The sequence below is a fragment of the Gadus morhua genome, chromosome 11 (genome assembly GCF_902167405.1).
Source record: "Gadus morhua chromosome 11, gadMor3.0, whole genome shotgun sequence".
Lineage (NCBI taxonomy): Eukaryota > Metazoa > Chordata > Actinopteri > Gadiformes > Gadidae > Gadus > Gadus morhua.
In genome coordinates, this window is record NC_044058.1 from 10197103 (window position 1) to 10214882 (window position 17780).

General features: G+C 44.9%; 2 protein-coding genes across 2 annotated transcripts in view; both read right to left on the reverse strand.

Annotated features, from left to right (window-relative positions):
• The window catches only part of agmo (alkylglycerol monooxygenase), a 42246-nt gene extending 35564 nt beyond the window's left edge, over nucleotides 1-6682 (reverse strand). Inside the window, exons 1-3 of the mRNA XM_030371642.1 lie at nucleotides 6320-6682; nucleotides 1849-1979; nucleotides 960-1111 (exon numbers count right to left, since the gene is read on the reverse strand). Coding sequence (XP_030227502.1) covers nucleotides 960-1111; nucleotides 1849-1979; nucleotides 6320-6433 — 397 coding nt within the window. The 5' untranslated portion in view covers nucleotides 6434-6682. The remainder of the gene's footprint in view (nucleotides 1-959; nucleotides 1112-1848; nucleotides 1980-6319) is intronic.
• Nucleotides 6683-7276: 594 nt separating this feature from the next.
• Nucleotides 7277-17780, reverse strand: part of meox2a (mesenchyme homeobox 2a) — a 10858-nt gene continuing 354 nt past the window's right edge. The window contains exons 1-3 of the mRNA XM_030371506.1: nucleotides 16536-17780; nucleotides 11415-11587; nucleotides 7277-8144 (exon numbers count right to left, since the gene is read on the reverse strand). The exon at nucleotides 16536-17780 is cut by the window's right edge and continues 354 nt beyond it. Coding sequence (XP_030227366.1) covers nucleotides 7923-8144; nucleotides 11415-11587; nucleotides 16536-17178 — 1038 coding nt within the window. The 5' untranslated portion in view covers nucleotides 17179-17780 and the 3' untranslated portion in view covers nucleotides 7277-7922. The remainder of the gene's footprint in view (nucleotides 8145-11414; nucleotides 11588-16535) is intronic.

Sequence of the window (17780 nt, forward strand, 5' to 3'; positions counted from 1 at the left end):
ACAACAGGGAAATTAGCCCAAAGTCCAATCCTCTTATGCACTTCCAATTCTTAAATATATAGCCAGAAATCGTAGACATTATAACAATAATGGACAGCTCCTAGGGCCTGCACATTGTTCAGCCACTGTTAACATACACAATATGCAATATGGTGTGATGTATATAATACGATGACCGCGTCAATCCCGGGAACGTGCTAAAACGCCATTTTAACTGCCCGTCTTTAAATGTTAATAAAGAGAGGAAGAAGTTGACAAAAACATCCTCTCCTTCCTCTACTTGTGTCGCAGAGATTTCTCATCTGACAGAAACCTGTAGGTCGGCCGTCCTCGCCCGCCCCGGTCCGCTGCATGGCGTCAGCGCGAGTGTGTCCGTCCAGTTTCCACTCTGCTGCTCGTATATGTTCTGCCGTCATCTTTTGATCCTCACTTGTGTGTTTTACAGGCAATTTTGTGGAGAGATCACCACTCTAACATTCACGTACAGGAAAATCTGTGTCCAACGGGCCGTGTTATATCCGAATTTGCGTTGTGTTGAACCGAACTGTATATATATATATATATATATATATATATATATATATATATATATATATATATATATAAACATTCAAAAATGTTCCCTGCCAGATACCCTTTTAAATCTCAATAGGACGGTATTCAAATAATATTCAATCTATACAATTCATACGTCACATGAAAACAACTACAGGCTCAAACACGCAGTTGTTCACCTTTTTAGGTTGCTCAGGTGGGTTCCAGCCAAAATATATGCCTGTGGTAGCTTGCTACATGCAAAGGGTGATTGCATAACAGGTTAATGTGTAAGAGAGCAGACTTTGTTTAATGCTCACTGTGGAATAACATAATGCACAGGCGCAGATTGCTTCAACAATGAGATTGAAGCGTGCTTTTTTGCTTTTTATTCTGAACATGAAAGTTTGTAAAACGAAAAGTACCATGGGAGGAGCGGTGGACCCAGTAGTAGCCAAAGTCTACGGCCAGGAAGGCCAGCCACCAGGTCCAGGGAGAGTCCCAGGGCAGCACCACCATGCGGAAGTGGTTCCACACGAAGATGTAGGTCGTCAGCTCCAAGCCCCTCATGAACAACCTGAAACATCATGACATTCAACGCTGTATTTCGGGATATTTCAAACTCTCTGCTTCTAATACCCTGTATCTAACAGCCTCTTTTCTTTCTTTATAGGTGCAGTCTGTATGATCTGGTGTCATCTCGCGGTGAGACAGCAGGTTGCAGATCAGTTGTAATCTGCAACCCCACCGGCAAAGCTGGATGCTGTTTTTATGTTTATATCTTATCTTATCTTGCTGGACATGAGTTGGCAATTCTACAAGACAACTTTCCTGTGAACCTTCACCTGGGCAACGTTACACCTCTAACCTCAGGTTATCGTCTGAAGCCTCATAAACGGTTATGAAACAGTTGTGAAACTGTGCACCAGAGATGAAGCGTGTATAAAGTACAGATAGCGTGTTTGTTTTTTTCAATGTATCTTCTCCCGAGCAGCACTATGGACCATCAACCATTATCACTCACCTCCTGTCTACCATTTATATTTGTTTTATGATTAATTTACAACAAATAAATCAACAAACATGTTATATGGACTATATTGTTACAAATTAATTCAATGAAACCTCGCATCAATAAACCTCTGCCTTATCACTTCTTGCTTATCTTATATTGGCTTGAGGGATATATAGATCTAAATTTAGTTCTGCATCTTAAAGCTTATTTGTTAATGCTTATGTTGATTCAGTGTAAAAGTATGACGTTGAAGCTGTATAATCGAGTCTCTCCTAGCCGTCTCTGTGTAGTGGACTCACGATGGCAGCCGGGAGATTATTCCGGCGAATATAGACGTGATGCCGTCACTGATGGAGGCGATGGGCTTTCCCATCTTGATCCATCCCACTACCAGCTCCAGCAGTATCAGGGTGATGAAGAACGGGGAGGCCTGGACGCACACACACACACACACACACACACACACACACACACACACACACACACACACACACACACACACACACACACACACACACACACACACACACACACACACAGGGACAAAAGGACACAAGAAAACACACACACACACACACACACACACACAAAGGGACAAAAGGACACAAGAAAACACACACACACACACATACACACACACACACACACACACACACAGGGAGACACCCACACACGGACACACACACGGACACACAGACACACAAACACACACATACCCACACACACACACACACACACACACATGCACACACATCAAAACAAACACACACAAACACACACACAAAAACACACACAAAACACACACTTGAATTATTACTTCATGTAGTTAGAAAAACAGTTATAACGTAACATAACATTTTAAGGAGTGCTGTTGCCCAACATTGTGTTTGGAACGTGAACTGAGGATATTCTGCTAAGATCGCAAGGCTACCCTCCTCTGCACATTGTTATGCAGGGAAGACTAGAGGAGAGTTTCTGTCTGACTTGTCTGTTCTTCCTGTACCTGCAACATAATAGCACTGGAGTAAGCAACACTTAAACTTGACAGCCATGTTCCCCTCCAGTGACAAATCTCAGCCTGAGGGCCGCTGTCTCACCTTGTTCCACAGGCAGGACTTGCCTCTGAACCACAAAAAGTCACATTTGGTGGTTCCGCCCAGGGGTCTTTCTGTCATTCAAACTAAACATTAAACAACCAAATGCTTTAATCAATGTAAAAGGAAAGAGATCCGTTTGGTCCACTTCATTCCATTACATTTTATTGTCTTCTCCTCGCATCAAATAACCACAGACCCGGCGAAAGGGCTCTTTATATTACCACAGGCCTCTATATACTAGGGGTGGGAATCTCTTGGCACCTCACGATTCTATTCGATTCCGATTATGAGGTCAACGATTTGATTCTAAAACGATTATTGATGCATCTCCATGCAACAGATTTCTTTATGCACATTTCCATGCGTGATTTTCAAAAATATATATATACATCTGAGATTGCTATTCAGTTTGCTAGTCACTTCCTACTTTTGTGATGATCATTAAAGACATCAACAGATGAATTAATTTTATCAGAGAAAAAGCTTTTGTCACAAATTCGACTTTCTTTGAACAACGCAATAATCAATGCAGCTTGCATTACAAAACAATATGGAAGTATGTCAAAAATTGGGTTCAGTTTTCTTTTCTTTCTAATCATTCTTTTCTATGTCATTAAAGAAAAAGCTGCTCTTGAATTAATAGGATTTCTTGTGTCTGGCTGTGGGTTTGCTTGCATGCTATGCGTAGGCTGAATCGCAATCGTGTCAAGACAAATCAGATTGGCCAACACACTGAAGATAAATAAAATAATTTTAAAGTAACTAAAATTATCCCTCTCTGGTGAACAGAATGTTGCAGCAGGCAGAAAAAATAAAATATATAGATACTGTATATATATTTTTTATTAAGTTCCGACTATTAATTTATCTGCATCGAGACGGAATCGTTCTAGAGATAATCGCGATGCATCGAAGAATCGATTATTTTTCCCACCCCTACTATATACTAAGATATAGAGGTTGTTTGGGTATGCATGGAAGCCATTAGCCAGGAATGGTCTTAGCAAGGCAAGGTCATGGTGTTGACCTGCATGAGTGTTGGGCCTGCTTGACTGGTCTTCCGATGACGGAGGCCCTGTGACTCAGGCCCTCTCAAGACCCCCTACGGTTTATGGACTGCATGTCTGCAGGTGTGTAGAGAGAGAGGGAGAAAGGGTGTGCGTGTGTCCGCGTCAGTTTATACCAATGTCAATGAGTGCAGATGTGTGTGTGTGTGTGTGTGTGTGCGTGTGCGTGTGCGTGTGTGTGTGTTTGTGTGTGCGTGTGCGTGCGTGCGTGTGTGTGTGTGGGTGCCCCATTTACGTGCATGGACATATCACGCTGTTGGCTGCTGCATGTGGATATGAAGTGCACATATGGTTGCATGCAGGTGTTATGATACGTGTGTGTGTGTGTGTGTGTGCGTGTGTTTTTGTGTGCGTGCGCGTGTCTCGGGAGTGAATATACAAGCCGAGGCAGACCGCCACAAGGGATCCACGATCACACGCAAAGCCCCAACATCTGGCCACAGCGGTGGAAGGCGCAGCTAACAAACGAGTGGGGAGCGCCGTCTCTCTCCCTCCTGAAGCCTCCAAGGGAGATATTATCAGGCTGAGCGCAGGTCTCAGGCCTGCCCTCTGCTCCCATCCTGTCTCCTGGATACTTTTAGCTCCCCAAACCCACACTCTTGAGTTTTTAGTTTGTTTTTTATCAAGAGAAAGGTGTTTGACTTTTGTTGATAGAGTTTATCCCTTTTTTCATCCGTATGTGTCTGTGTACTTATTTTTTTATAACAAATGGATTAACACTCTTGGCCTGCTTCTTTGTTTTTTGCTTGGTTTAAACAATATAATTGTATTCTTGCCTTGTATTTTGTTTAAATTGGATCTACAACCCAATGAATCACAGAACACACAAGGTCAGTATAATCTGTGACGTAGGCCTACTGGATCAAAATAATCTATGATCTCCAATATGTGTTAAAAACAATGAACCCAGAGTCTAGCATGTGCCTACTTAGAGCTCGCTGCGGACAGTTTCTAGTGGCACCGAGGCCGTAGTGTCCTTTCTCCTGGACCGGGACTTCACATTAAATAAATGGCATTTGTTGACCAGATGTCCTGTGTTTTTTCCAAAACGTTTTTATAGGGTCACGGATGAGTGATGTAAGCTGAAAATATGCGCCCTCACAATGCACTTTATCATGCTGTCAGAGAAACTGTTATCATTGTATACAAATCATTGAACAGATGACAACCATGGCGAATGTAAAAACTTGCTTCACTGAGTTCAGCAAAGCCTTTCTGCGGTGAGACTCCCTGCCCAAAAACAATTCAATGGCCGCGGTTCCAGACAACAGTCCTAGGTCGAGGTTAGATATAATCATATGTAATGGGTTATGTAATGAAGCCCAGCGTCCTTTCCTAACCACTTTTCCTTGACATCGATGGAAAAGGTCATTAGGTCAAGGGAAGATGTGAAGGAAATCCATAAGGACTTATAGGAAAAGGGAACCAAGGTGCAGGGAGAACCTTACACTAGACTACGTCACTATACCGAACCCCGGTCGTGATGGCCACGGGTCTGACGTGATGAGACTGCAACGTCCCACCCTTAAAAGCGCCTCTTAGACACCTCGTAGGCGTGTGTCCGAACAGCGCTGTTCCACGCAGGCTAAATAAACATTGGAAACTAGGTGAAAAATTATACTTTATTAGTTGGAAATTAACTTAAAAAAGGAATATAGACTACCAGTCACCAAAAGAAAACAAAACAGTTGGTCAAAACCATGGTCGTTCACGCTCCTTTGGATTGGCATAGATCGACAGCATTAGGACAGCATTATCCTCGGTGATGGATGGTCCAACGTGACCTCGGTGATTATGTCCTATATTTTTTTTAAGAAAATGTTATAAGAAATTATGTATAAAAATACATTATATATATATATATCAGATGGGCACCGTCAGGGCCATCTTGGCTATCAGAGAGTGCCTATATATTCTGGATATTCAAATTGTTTGAATTTTATTAATTCATTATTTTACAATGAACATCTAAACAAAACGTTTCTGAAGAAATAAACCCTTCAAAAGCTATACTAAAGCATTCGTAAGAAAGGATGCGTTGAGGCACCTTGCGTTAGCATGAAGAAAGTTGGACTAGCTCATATCACGGCTGCCCCAGAGCTACTTCGGAGTCAGAAAGGTTCCTATCCGGCCGCGGCCCTACACTAACCCGCTCTGATGAGGGAAAACACACGCGATCTCCAGCCTCCCTCTGCACGCCAGTAGCCTACCGCCAGAAAGCACCGCACATATAGTACACATGTGGTTTCATTACTTTTATACAACGTTAAGACCAGGGTCTGTTTGCTTGTGTCATATGTTCTACTTCCTTTTCAAATAAACAGATTTTTAATTGCCAACTGGACACATGTTTTGACGTTGATAGGCTTCTTACCAGCCAGCTCCCAGTGTACCAGTGGTCCAACCAGACTTGGGGACCCTTTGGGTCTACCTGTGGTCCGCCCCGTGAGACGTGAGGACCCTTTGGGTCTACCTGTAGACCCTTTTGGTGAAGGTGTCGCGGTAGCTTTTTTTTTTTTTTTAACCAGTGCACTCTTTCAATGGGCTAACACAGAACTGCATAGCCCAGATTGCGCCGTTGTGCTGTGTTGTGGTGGTCTACCCACCTGGCTCGTGTACTTCGGGACCTCCTCGACATGTTGGAAAGATGACTCGTTAGGTGTGACCATGTAAAACATAGAACGGAGGCCCGCCATGGAGATGTCCTTCATCTCTTCCATTGCCCCAGCCACTGCGCCTTTTCCTGCACTTTGGGTCCAGCAAAGGTCAGGTGAACTAAAAAACTATTCAAGGGAATCACAGGATCCTATCCAGTTGTCGTTTCACTGCAGCAGTGCAGTCAAAACTGGTGCTAAATTAAGACGCACAGGAAAGCGATCCTATAATAACGACCGCATAACACACGAGCGACAATTCAGGAGCCAAGACACTTAACTTGTTGGTATTAGGGGGAAGTTCTAGAGCTGTCATCACGACGGACAATCACACCTTTCTCCTTTTCTCTCGCGAGATTATAGTTCGTAAGTCTGGCAAACAAGGTGCACTACAACATTAACAGTGTAAATGTGTGTGTAGTATAAATAAAAGTTTACACTGTAGAAACAGTTTGATAAATGTCTGTCTATGAGTGACTGCTGTTTAACCGAAACAGACATATCGGGACATAAGAGATTTAAGTGGACTAATGTGAGCACCTTTCAGAGAGGGGGGGCCGGGGGTCTCCTGCAAATTAGAATGCGTAATCACTGCGCGGTGAAACTGGATACCGAGCCGCAGAATTATTTTCAACTTCAAATTTGTAACATAATATGATGCTTTGTGGGTTCTCTGGCGGAGTCTTGGCAGAAGCCCTGACCCTGCCCAGAGGGAAGGAGGTGAATTGAGCACGCACCCCATCGTGCGCTTTCTTCACTCGAGTCAGTAATGTTTAATTCATTCGGGGGCACATACATACATTTAAGGCTGGATTCCCATGGAGGCAGCTGGATTGACAGATGGACAGATGTGTGGCTAGGGGGGAAGCACGGTGAAAGCATAATCAAATAAATGTGTAAAGGCTATAATTAAGAATTTAAACGTTGGTTCCCATTTATTTGCTCTTATTTGCATTATCTCCATGACAAAATTGATGAGTTGAATAATGTTAGCAAAGAAAAACTTGGTACATACCAAATGTAGGCCAATTTATATATTTTTTACAAATTTGATCTCCTGGCACTGGGTTTAATTAGTTAGTCAATTAAGGTTTAGTTACATTACATACAATATAAACCAAATGAGGCAACGTTTAACAGCGCAATCAAATAGCCATAGCCTATCTATCCTCCCAGCGTAATATACACACAGACAGTTATCATTAAAAACTATTTTCACTCCATTTGGTTTTCAACAATATACAAGCATTTTAATATTTAAAATATCAATTATGCTTTGGTGTTTGTCATTGAGTATTTGCTTAGCATTTGTCAAAGAACTATGTTGAAGCTACAAACCAGCTAGAAACTAGCACTTAGGAGCAGTTTAATGGCAGCACCATTGAAACAATTAAAAACACATTATTATCCCTTTGTACATATTGTACATTTATTTTGCATCGCTGTACTCTCTATGACGATGGCAAATCAGCAAACAGCAGTCCTTTTCAGGACAGTCCTGAGGCAAGAAGGGCGGGGCCTCTATCCGGAGGCGTGGCCTATTTCTTTCTGACCATCACAAGTGAGCATGCTCAGAACTCTGGTCGCTGTCGTGACTGTCCTCCTCATTGGCTAAGGAGTCTGTGGAGTGGTGGAGGGCAGCGATGCCAGAGAACTCAGAGGGCAGCAGCGTCCCCTTTTTCACATTGACCAGTTCTTTCTCCCGGGCCAGTGCCCCCTGCTGGCCTCCTTTCACCCGCTTCCACTTCATCCTCCTATTCTGGAACCAGACCTTCACCTACAGGGGTCACACAGTCAGAGGCATCAGACACACTGCTTTCTGGTTTCGGCTTTTGAGGCGAGAGCAAACAACACATTTTGACAGTTGGGTATTTTGGAAAAATAGTCCCGCAAAAATACTGGGGCGAGAATACGCCTAGCATTTGCTCACTCATTACTTCCAACTAACTTTTGGCATTTATTATCATGGCAATTACCTGATGATGTATGGTTCCATCTGCTGCCTGGCGTCTACTGCATTTTTCCCTGACTCTGCAACTTTGGGCCATATTTACATTGCCCAGACTGATGATTAAGCTGTTGCCTAAAACAGTTTACACGGTCAGGAGCCAAAGCTCTCCCAAGTGTCGGCACTGGGCTTGGAGAGGAAGGAGGGTGGGTGGAGGGGGGGGGGGGGGGGGTAGGTACTCGCTCACTCCTTAACTGTTGGGCGAGTTTATTTTTGGGGCGTCGTCATTCCGAAGGGGGGCCCCTCTGGGTCACATGGTCAGGAAGTCAGTTTGACAGCACAAATGTTTGTCCTATACGTCCAAAATGTTTCCCCCATAAAGTGTCACGTCAGTTTCTCTGCGCGCTGTGAGGGCTTTTCAGGGAGCTCCAGACGCGGGCTGGAGGTAACCACAATTTGATTAGCCGGGTGTTTTCCTTGGCTCATTACATATCGCCTAACTTCAGTGTGTCGTGTAACCCTTGCACTTTAGGTGGCCATGGTACTGGGTTTGATCCTCCAGGAGAGCGCCTGCTCTCATAGCGAGGGGAATTCTGGTCGGTGCACTGGTCGGACCTTCACTCCCACCTAGACCCACAGCTCACCCACCCCGCGTCATGGTGACAGCCAGCCCGCGGCGCCACTTCCAACATTTTTCCAACATTACTGTAGGTTTCAACGACGACCAGGGACAGCTGAAGCCCCTCTCCCTCCCCACCCACCACAGCACCCTCGAAGGCTTGACGAAGGTGTTCTAAGAAAGTGCGCTCAGGTTTATTTATATATGTTATCCATCTTATCATCGTTACACTTCTAGGGAACTTTATAGGCCTGCAAACGCAGAGCATCTTCATGCCTGGCCTGAGCACTGAGACACCTCCAAATGAAAGGAAGGGAATAATAACAAAAGTAGTTGTTGCTTGAGGCAGATACATAACAAGAAAAGACAGTGAAACAACTATTTTCTTTGACTTTCAAACACTCAAAACACCCACCATCTAATCCAGATTTGTGATCTGTTTAACATTTAACTACCAATGTGTTTACTTTTGTCGTTGCTTAGTCATTGCCATTGTGTAATGAGGAGATCATAAAACACACCATCAGGCGCTGCTCTTTGGCCATTTACGGGCTGCTATGACATGTCGTTTGGTCAGTGACAAAGTACAAGCCCTCTGGCCTTCTGTCAATGCCTGATGTCTTCAACAATTGTTGTCAAGAAAGGAAATTAAACTTGCATCCTCAGCAGGAGATCCTCAATCCTGCCTCGTGGCTTGTGTTGGAGCCATTGAGGCATTGATTTGCGCATTAAATATGAATATGAGTTTATTTATCATACAAAAAGGTGATTATCACCATAATATTTTTTCCAGTTTACCATATCCATTAAGATATAGTGTGAACTGCCCCATTTCTCCCCCTTTGGTACTTGTTGATATTCACCCAATTGTGAGGATGCTGGGATATTTAGACGGCTGTGGCCTACATTGGGCTGTTTTCTTTGGCAGGTTGTTTTGGAAGGAGGCTGGAGCTGGCAAGAGATGCTGTGCAGTTACGGTTCTGAAGCGATTGTATCATTACTTTGAGCGTTTACATATTTTCCTTAGAACACGATGCAAGCTGTAAAGTTATGCTTTAATTTCGTTTAGTTGGAGTGCTTTGAATGCATCTAAACAATTGTGATTTGACTTTTCGTTTGCTTGTTTCTGGGTGGAAGTATATTATCCCCTGTTTGCTTGCATCATACTTGTAGACAAACACGCTTAAATCATCATTCATCTGCTGCTATTAACCCACTCGGACTTCAGATTCATTTTGAGAGCTCCCCCACTAACATCTGATTCATGACTACATACTACAATGAACCAGCTACTGTTTGATATAGCCAACCTTGGTTCAGAAATTCTATTTGATACCTTTGGATCTACATATCCTGTCTGTAGCCCTTTACTATTGAATGCAGTTAAAGATAAACCATGCTGTGCAATCTCTTTCAAAACCAAGGATTGAACTGAGATACGGCCTCTAAGGGACACCATAGATTGATCTGGGTTGCTAACATCAAGACATACTAATCATTAGTTCGGACAAGCTTTGGGAGTTCCTTTATAAACATGTAAACATCACATTGTAGCCTTGTGTTCCAGCGCAAAGGTGAACAGACTCTTTAATCGTGATTAACAATGATCAATGGCCGGGTGGGGACTGTGACGTTAGGTTTCCCACATGAAGTTTGTCAGGAGAACAACAATCAGGGTGTCACTTCCTTCCTCCCCTGCTTACCTCCTGTTATTTGCTTCACGTGCCAGCTTTAGTACAGTCTCTTGGCTGGGCTTCCAGACACCAATACTGCTGTTAAGGAGGAGTTGAGCAAGAGAGGGAGGAAGTGTGTTGCCAGAACTTCCTCTAAATATTCTCCCCAACCCCTCTCCCCCCGCCTCGACTGTGGGCCGCCTGGAAGAATCGACCCAAACATCTGGAATAGGATAGTCCACCCACCCAGCGACCCCCCTCCCCACCAAGCCCCCCTCCCCCTGCCCCCTCCGCCTTCGCACACAGCTGGGGAACAATCGCTCACGCACAAAAGTTACGAAAACACAGTAGCGCTGAGAACCGTCTTCTCGAAAACGTCTCAAAGCTGCTTTAAGTTTCACAACACGAGCGTTTCGAGTGCTGACCCGCCCCTGGGGGGGGGGTTGGGGGGGGGTAGCAGAATATTCTAGTGGTTGGGTCGTTGGGACTCCCTGCCAAAGGGTTCAGGGTTCGAACCCCGCTACGGTTCCAGTCTACCTGTAGGCGTCGTTGAGAGAGATTTGGATAAAAGCATCTGACAGATTAACAGATGTGTGGCTGGGGGGCGGGGGAGTATTGTGAACGTGAGTACAACCCATTTATATATATACATATATATATATATATATAACTGGATTTAAATGTTAGTTCCAATTTATTTGCCCCAGGCCAAATTGTATACACGTCTCCATGACGGTTTAATTGTAAATAGAGGTAGACAGTGTTCGTTTCAGACAGACAGACAGACAGACAGACAGATGTAAATACCTGTCTCTCGGTGAGGTCAAGGTTCACAGCGATCTCGTATCGCCTCAGCCGGGTCAGGTAGTTGTGGTGGGCGAACTCGGCCTCCAGCTCGCGGATCTGCTCCTTGGTGAACGCCGTCCGCTCCTTCCTGGGTTTACTGCTCACATCTGACTTGTAGTTCCCGTCTTGGGACTCTGGAATAAAACACCCACACACACATCCCCGGCCCCTTCAGTCAGAGCAGATTTATATGCAATAGAGTCTTAAAAAAAAATGCGGGTTTCGAAGTAAAGCCTGTGTGAGGGCAGGTGCAAATCAGTCAAGGAGATAAAGAAAAAAGAAAAACAAAGGTATAAGGAAATTAAAATAAGCTGCCAATCATATTTTACTATTGGCCATTGTTTATGAACACCTGAAGCTAGTGGGCGTCCCTAAGGGAGCGGGCCCAGACAGAAGCACATGTGTGTGTTTCAGTGCAGCTGTGCTCTGGCAATAGACTGGCGTTTGGTAATTTGCAATATTGAGGTAATTTCTTTCAGGTGTGAAGGGGTGGCTGCTGTACACTCTACAGCCTGATACATGGAACAGAACAGCCATGTTTAACGTATACTACACTCTGTTTAGTAACTTATGCACTAGTTATAACTTGTTGTTATAACTTTAGTTTTAACAAGGTATTTGCAAGTTATTTGCATTTCTTAATTATAACTAAGTGGCCAACTCTATTTTTTGTCAGTCTTTTGAATGAATAGGACTCAAGTTAGTTTCAGAACGAAATCAGAAAAAGACAACCAACAATAACATCCATTAAAATAAATGAAAGCTGCTGAAAACGATGGGACAAACAACATGAAACAGACCATAGATTATATGCCAACGAAGGACCAATAGACAAGAATGCTCAATAAAGTCTCCCAAACATATCGATTTGCGCTGGTTCAATTCTTCTTTGTTCCCTTACGACAAAGGATAACATGCAAACAGAAACATCCGCTTTCTTTTGTCATACCCTGATTCTTTTTATTCCGGGTTTTTCCACAACCTCACAGAGAGAGAAAGTGCACATATTTTATTCGGTCGCCTAAACTTTCCTATTGTGAGGAGGCTTGCTCTGTGGTTGTTTTATTTTCCCCTGTCGGACAAGCCGCGGCTGCACAGAGAGGCACTTGAAAGCGGGCCTTGATTGCATGCTAATTCACATGCGGTGCTGTTCTGTAGCGTGTGTTAATCCAGCAGGCCTGTGTCAAACTAAACTGTAAATAGCGCAAGGAGCTCAGCGCCAGACTCACGAGCCCCACCAGACCCCAGACCGCGCCAACACAGACAGCACCAGAAAACCCGACTGCCCTCCCTCAAACGACAAGAATTACTCGCAACAAAAAGCACTTTCAGGACTGAAGTCATTGTACTTTTATACATTTGTTAGTTATATTGTCCTCTTCATCTTTCTTGATGAGTGTGTACATCTCAGTCACCAGCCAGCCGTTATCTAAAAAGCTGTAAACATTAACCGTTACTTAGATCCTATACTGTAGTTGAAACAAGAGGCATATAGGAATACACATGCGGAGAAATTTACAGGATTTACAGGATTTACAGGAGAAGCTTGACCAAGCATTTTCTCTCTGTCCCTATAGTCTGTCCCTGTTACTTCCACCAGGCGCCTTCGTACGTGTCGGGGACAGAGACGGGGAGAGGAGCTGATTGGGGCAGGGCCTCGGAGGGCTTTTACTTTGCTTTTCCCTGGTAAACATAGACATTGTGTAAGAAGAAACAGAAGAAGAAGAAAAGAATAACAGGAACAGCTGCCCCAGACCAGTGGGTTGTTGGGAGTTTAGAAAGGAGGGGCAGGTTTTTTTTATTTTTTTTTACGAGGGCCACCGCACCGCAGCAATTAGGTCCTCGCCATGACTTTCATCTGTCCACAAAAACAGACGGGTGTAATGAGAGAACTTCAATCCATGTGTCGGGAGAGGACAGGTCATGCTCGGTTCAGAACAGGGCCCGTCTAAAATAACATTAAAAAAATAATAATTGCATAATCCCTAGGAGGCTGATTATTTTTATAAAATTTTAGGTGAGGTATATGTTGTTTGTCATTTTAATTGATGTGGTTAGAAGTGACTTACTTGACATTTACACAAACACCAATAAAGGCACCACTAAGCTTTATTGTTGTAAAACTCCTTTCAGAAAATGTGTCTCCCAGTGAGAAGCTATCTCTGCTTTGTTTTTCTCTTGTTTTATACTTTTCCAAAATAGTCTTTTCGACGAAATGAGACTCAAAGCTTTGTGTCTCGTTTTGTCAAACTTTATTGTTTTGCACACAACAAAAGCTGGAACTTATAAAGAAAAACAAACCACACCCTTGTAAAGTGTGCAATTCAATGAGATGACTCAATTTGCGCAAGTGAGAACTAAATTAGCCCAACTGACAAAATGATATGATTGCGAGGCTGAGAATACACGCAGAGATCCAACGCAGACGTCCAGACAACCACAACTTCAACACAAGCTTCGGAAGCAAACAGTCTAGCATATCCTTCTCTAAAGAAACAAATTCAAATGTAACTTCGACATTTCAGTCAAAGGGGATGTTTAGCATGAAGATTAGCTCTTGTCTCTGTATATATTATTCATATATATGTTATTTATTTTATTTTTATCTGCTGCCACATCTCAGGGGATCCTTGCTCAGGTTTCCAGTCCAGATGTTGAAACCAGATCGGGGGTCGTTCAGACAGCACTGGCAGCCGTGTGATATTTAGACAGCTGATTGAGTCAGCAGGCCGCGCGGCCGCGGCTAATCAACGTGATTGGTGTTAGCTTGACGAGAATGCGCCATGCGCATAATGAGAATGCCCGGACTATCGAGCAGTGGAAGGGGTAATGCTGGATAGCTTAGGGGGCCCGCCAGGGCCGGGATACGATAGATTTTGACGAAGGGGAAGAGGAAATAGAAGATGTTGTGTTGGGTTTGGGCCTTAATTATACTGCAGCAGCGGCCTGTCTCACATGTGGTCCGACTGGATGACTCAGGACAAACAAAATCGTCGGCCTCGGAACCGGAGCGTTCGCATTCCGGAAGAAACTGTCATGTGAGAGGATTTTGCTCATATTTCTGCAATACACGCTCGGCAGTATCATTTTTTGGAGTCCATAGTGGCCGTGTTCCTGGGAGCGTGGTGAATGGAGGAGCCGTGGTGTAAATGTTGTGACAGTTGCAGGCCAGCTTCCCCCCACTGAACATTACTCCATCGTAACAATGATGTCACATCACAGAGTGTCCCGAGTGTCATTACTCCATCACAGTCAGCTCAGAACCAGACCGCCATGATCATTGTCATATTTATCATTATACCATATGTATTTGACTCCTCAAAGAGGCTCCTGTCCAAAGTGTTAGAGGGGCTTCTGGCTAGAGGAAACAACCTGCATCCTGCGTGAAAACGAGCCTAAAGGCTGCGGAAACAGAGTGAGCCCATAGCCTCGACGCCATGAGTACGCTCCCAATGTTGTGCACACACCTCAGGCCAGGTACTGTGCACACAGAGACACCTCCAGACACGGTCACTGTTTGATTTGCTCTGTTAAGGTAGAGGCGGCACTCAGCGTGTTCCCCCAGACAGGAGGAGCCATGCCGCTCTTAGAAAACTAAGAACTATCTAGGTATATCGCGTTGCGGTTCAAATCTCACCCTGACCAGGCCCTAGGAGCTTGTCGTAGTAATTATGGTGCGTAGCTCACGCTATCATGTGTGTCCAAAAAATGCAATATTTTTAGTTTACTATATTTTATAATTTCTAACTTTTTTTCTACTATGTTTGATTATTTACTTGTTTTCTTTCTTTCTGGGAAATCATGCAGACTCTATTCTTTATCTTCAACTAATCTTAATTTGTTATTTATTTGTATTTAAAATAGGTATAATAGGTAAGGTAATATATGTTAATTGATATTTTTATTTTATCCAATAATTAAAGTGGAACTTAAATAACATCTTGCATTGTGCACAGGAAGGAACTTACATTGTTGTTTACTATGGACAAGCATATAAAAAGTGCCTCTAAACTTTAAAACTTTTAAAAAACTTATTTCAATGAACTGAGCATTTTATTCTAGAACCTAGGAGATTTTTATAGAAACAATTACATTTTAATTAGTCTTTTTAAGTCCCTGATATATTATTTATGGGAGTTTAAAAAAACAGCCCTGAAAATAAAGTTTTTTTTATGTTAAATACAATAAAACAAATCCCTTTGAACTTGACACTGATACTGTGAATCCATTTCCCTCTGAGACTGTCAGCACTAGAGAATAATTTATTAAGCTGACTATGTACATCGTCAATATGAAGCCTTTTTATTTTATTTCCATTTCTTTATTTCTGCCTTCATGAAATTATTTATGATACACATATGCTCTGAAGTTTGGAAAAAATCCTTTAATAAATCACAGCTAAAATCCGTAATCTTTCTGGGTGTTTAGTGTAATGTGCGGCGCCGGTTCTGTCTTTTACAATCCATGACATTAATTCTTTACAGTGTGTCTCATTTTCTGCCCTCCCAAACCACCCCTGAAAATGTACCAGATGTGATTTTAAAATAAAACATGCCCGCAGTTCACCCTGAGCCTCCCAGAACTCTCTCCATGCCCTGCCTGACTGATGCTAACTGCTTTTTGCCAACACTTCCAATGTCCTTTGGAGACAATGCTGTGCCATGAACGGCCGGCCTCTGTCGTAATGTGTTGCTGAAAGATTAAGAGTGATGAGCCTGGGTCACCGGGGGCCGTAGGGGCCGCAGTTGCTCTGGCGCACCCCCCTCATCCATGTGACAGTGTTTGTACAAGAGTTAACGTTGAAACAATGAGTCGGCTAAAACAATGGCATCGATGTCAAACACCTCCATAAATGTGATGGATGCGGTTGGACGGCATAGACAGACTCCTTCATAAAACACTCAACGTGTCTCACTTTACCTTCATTTAATCCTCCTGAACAAAGACCTTGTCTTGATTAGGTATCTTGCATCGATTCCCTCCCCTGTGCCTGGCTATCTAAAGCATTACCTTCTCTACTTTTAGATAAACAAACAGATCCACCTTCAGTTCACAACCTCCCCCCCCCCCCCCTCCCCTTACCTGAGCTGTCACTCTTCCTCTTGCCGTGTCTCTTCTCTGCCTCGGCGGGGGACAGAGTCTGCCGGCCAAAGTCCACGGGGGCGCAGGTGGTGCCCGTGTGGGGGCTGCTGCTTCCCCCCAGGCTTGGGGTGCTGGCACACATGCTGGGCCCTCCGGGGGTGCCCATGTCGTGGGCCCCGGGGGCCCTGTCCGGCCCCTGGTGGGTCTGCGGGTGACACAGGTTCACATGGCGGGAACCGGCGTTCCCGTTGCCCGGCGACGGCATCTGCGGGATGTGCCAGTGGGCCTGGTGCTGGGGGGTGGCGTGGGCGTGCTGCTGCTGCTGCTGCTGCTGCTGCTGGTGGTGGTGGTGGGGGGGCAGGTTGCCCCGGTGAGAGGGGTGGTGGGGGTGGTGGAGGTGGTGGTGGTGGTGGTGGTGCGGGTGGTGGTGCTGTCCCGGGAAGAGGCTGTCGTCGGCGGGGGTGGGGTAGCCCGTGACGATGCAGGGCGAGGGGGACGAGGTGGAGGGCGAGGAGGACGGGTCCGGGTAGGAGACGTGGTCCGAGCGGCCGTGCAGCGTCAGGGGGGACTGGGTGAAGGCCGGGTGCAGGGCCTGCGCCGACGCATGGGGGCTGCGCAGGCACCCGAACAGCGTGTGATCCATCGCACCACGCAGCGACCTCGCCTCTCAGACCCCGCACAGGTAAAGGGGGAGAGAGGGAGAGGGGGAGAGAGGGAGAGAACACAAGCAGGAGAGGAACCGGACGCGACCGGGATAAAGTTACTAAACCAACCGAGAAGTATGTGATAAAGGACCAAGGAATCGCCAGCAAGTATATCCAAACTCTCTGCTGGGCTGCTGCTCCAAGACTCTCTCTCTCCTCTGGTGCTTTTTCAGTCAGAGAAAGAAAAAGAAAGAAAGAAAACTGGAAGAAATTGAGTTGAACGGAAAAAAAAAAAGAGTTGAGAGGGAAAGGGGGAAAAAAAAAAGGGTTCTTCTTTTATAGGGGTGTCCCGGCGCGGTTAATCCGGAGCAGGCAGCCAGTGGCCGGGCTGCGAGGGAGGTAAACAGTGAGCCCGCGGCCGAGCTGCAGAAGGGGGGACCTCTCGGATGACAGCAGGAGCTGGGGTGCCTGGAGCCCGGAGCTGAGAGCACAGGCTGGTTCCCTGGAAGTGGCGAGCAAGAGGATGGGGCTGAGGGGAGGTTATAAATAGGGTGTAACGTGAGAGGGAGGCTGGGTCAGAGACTGCATACGCGCTACTGAC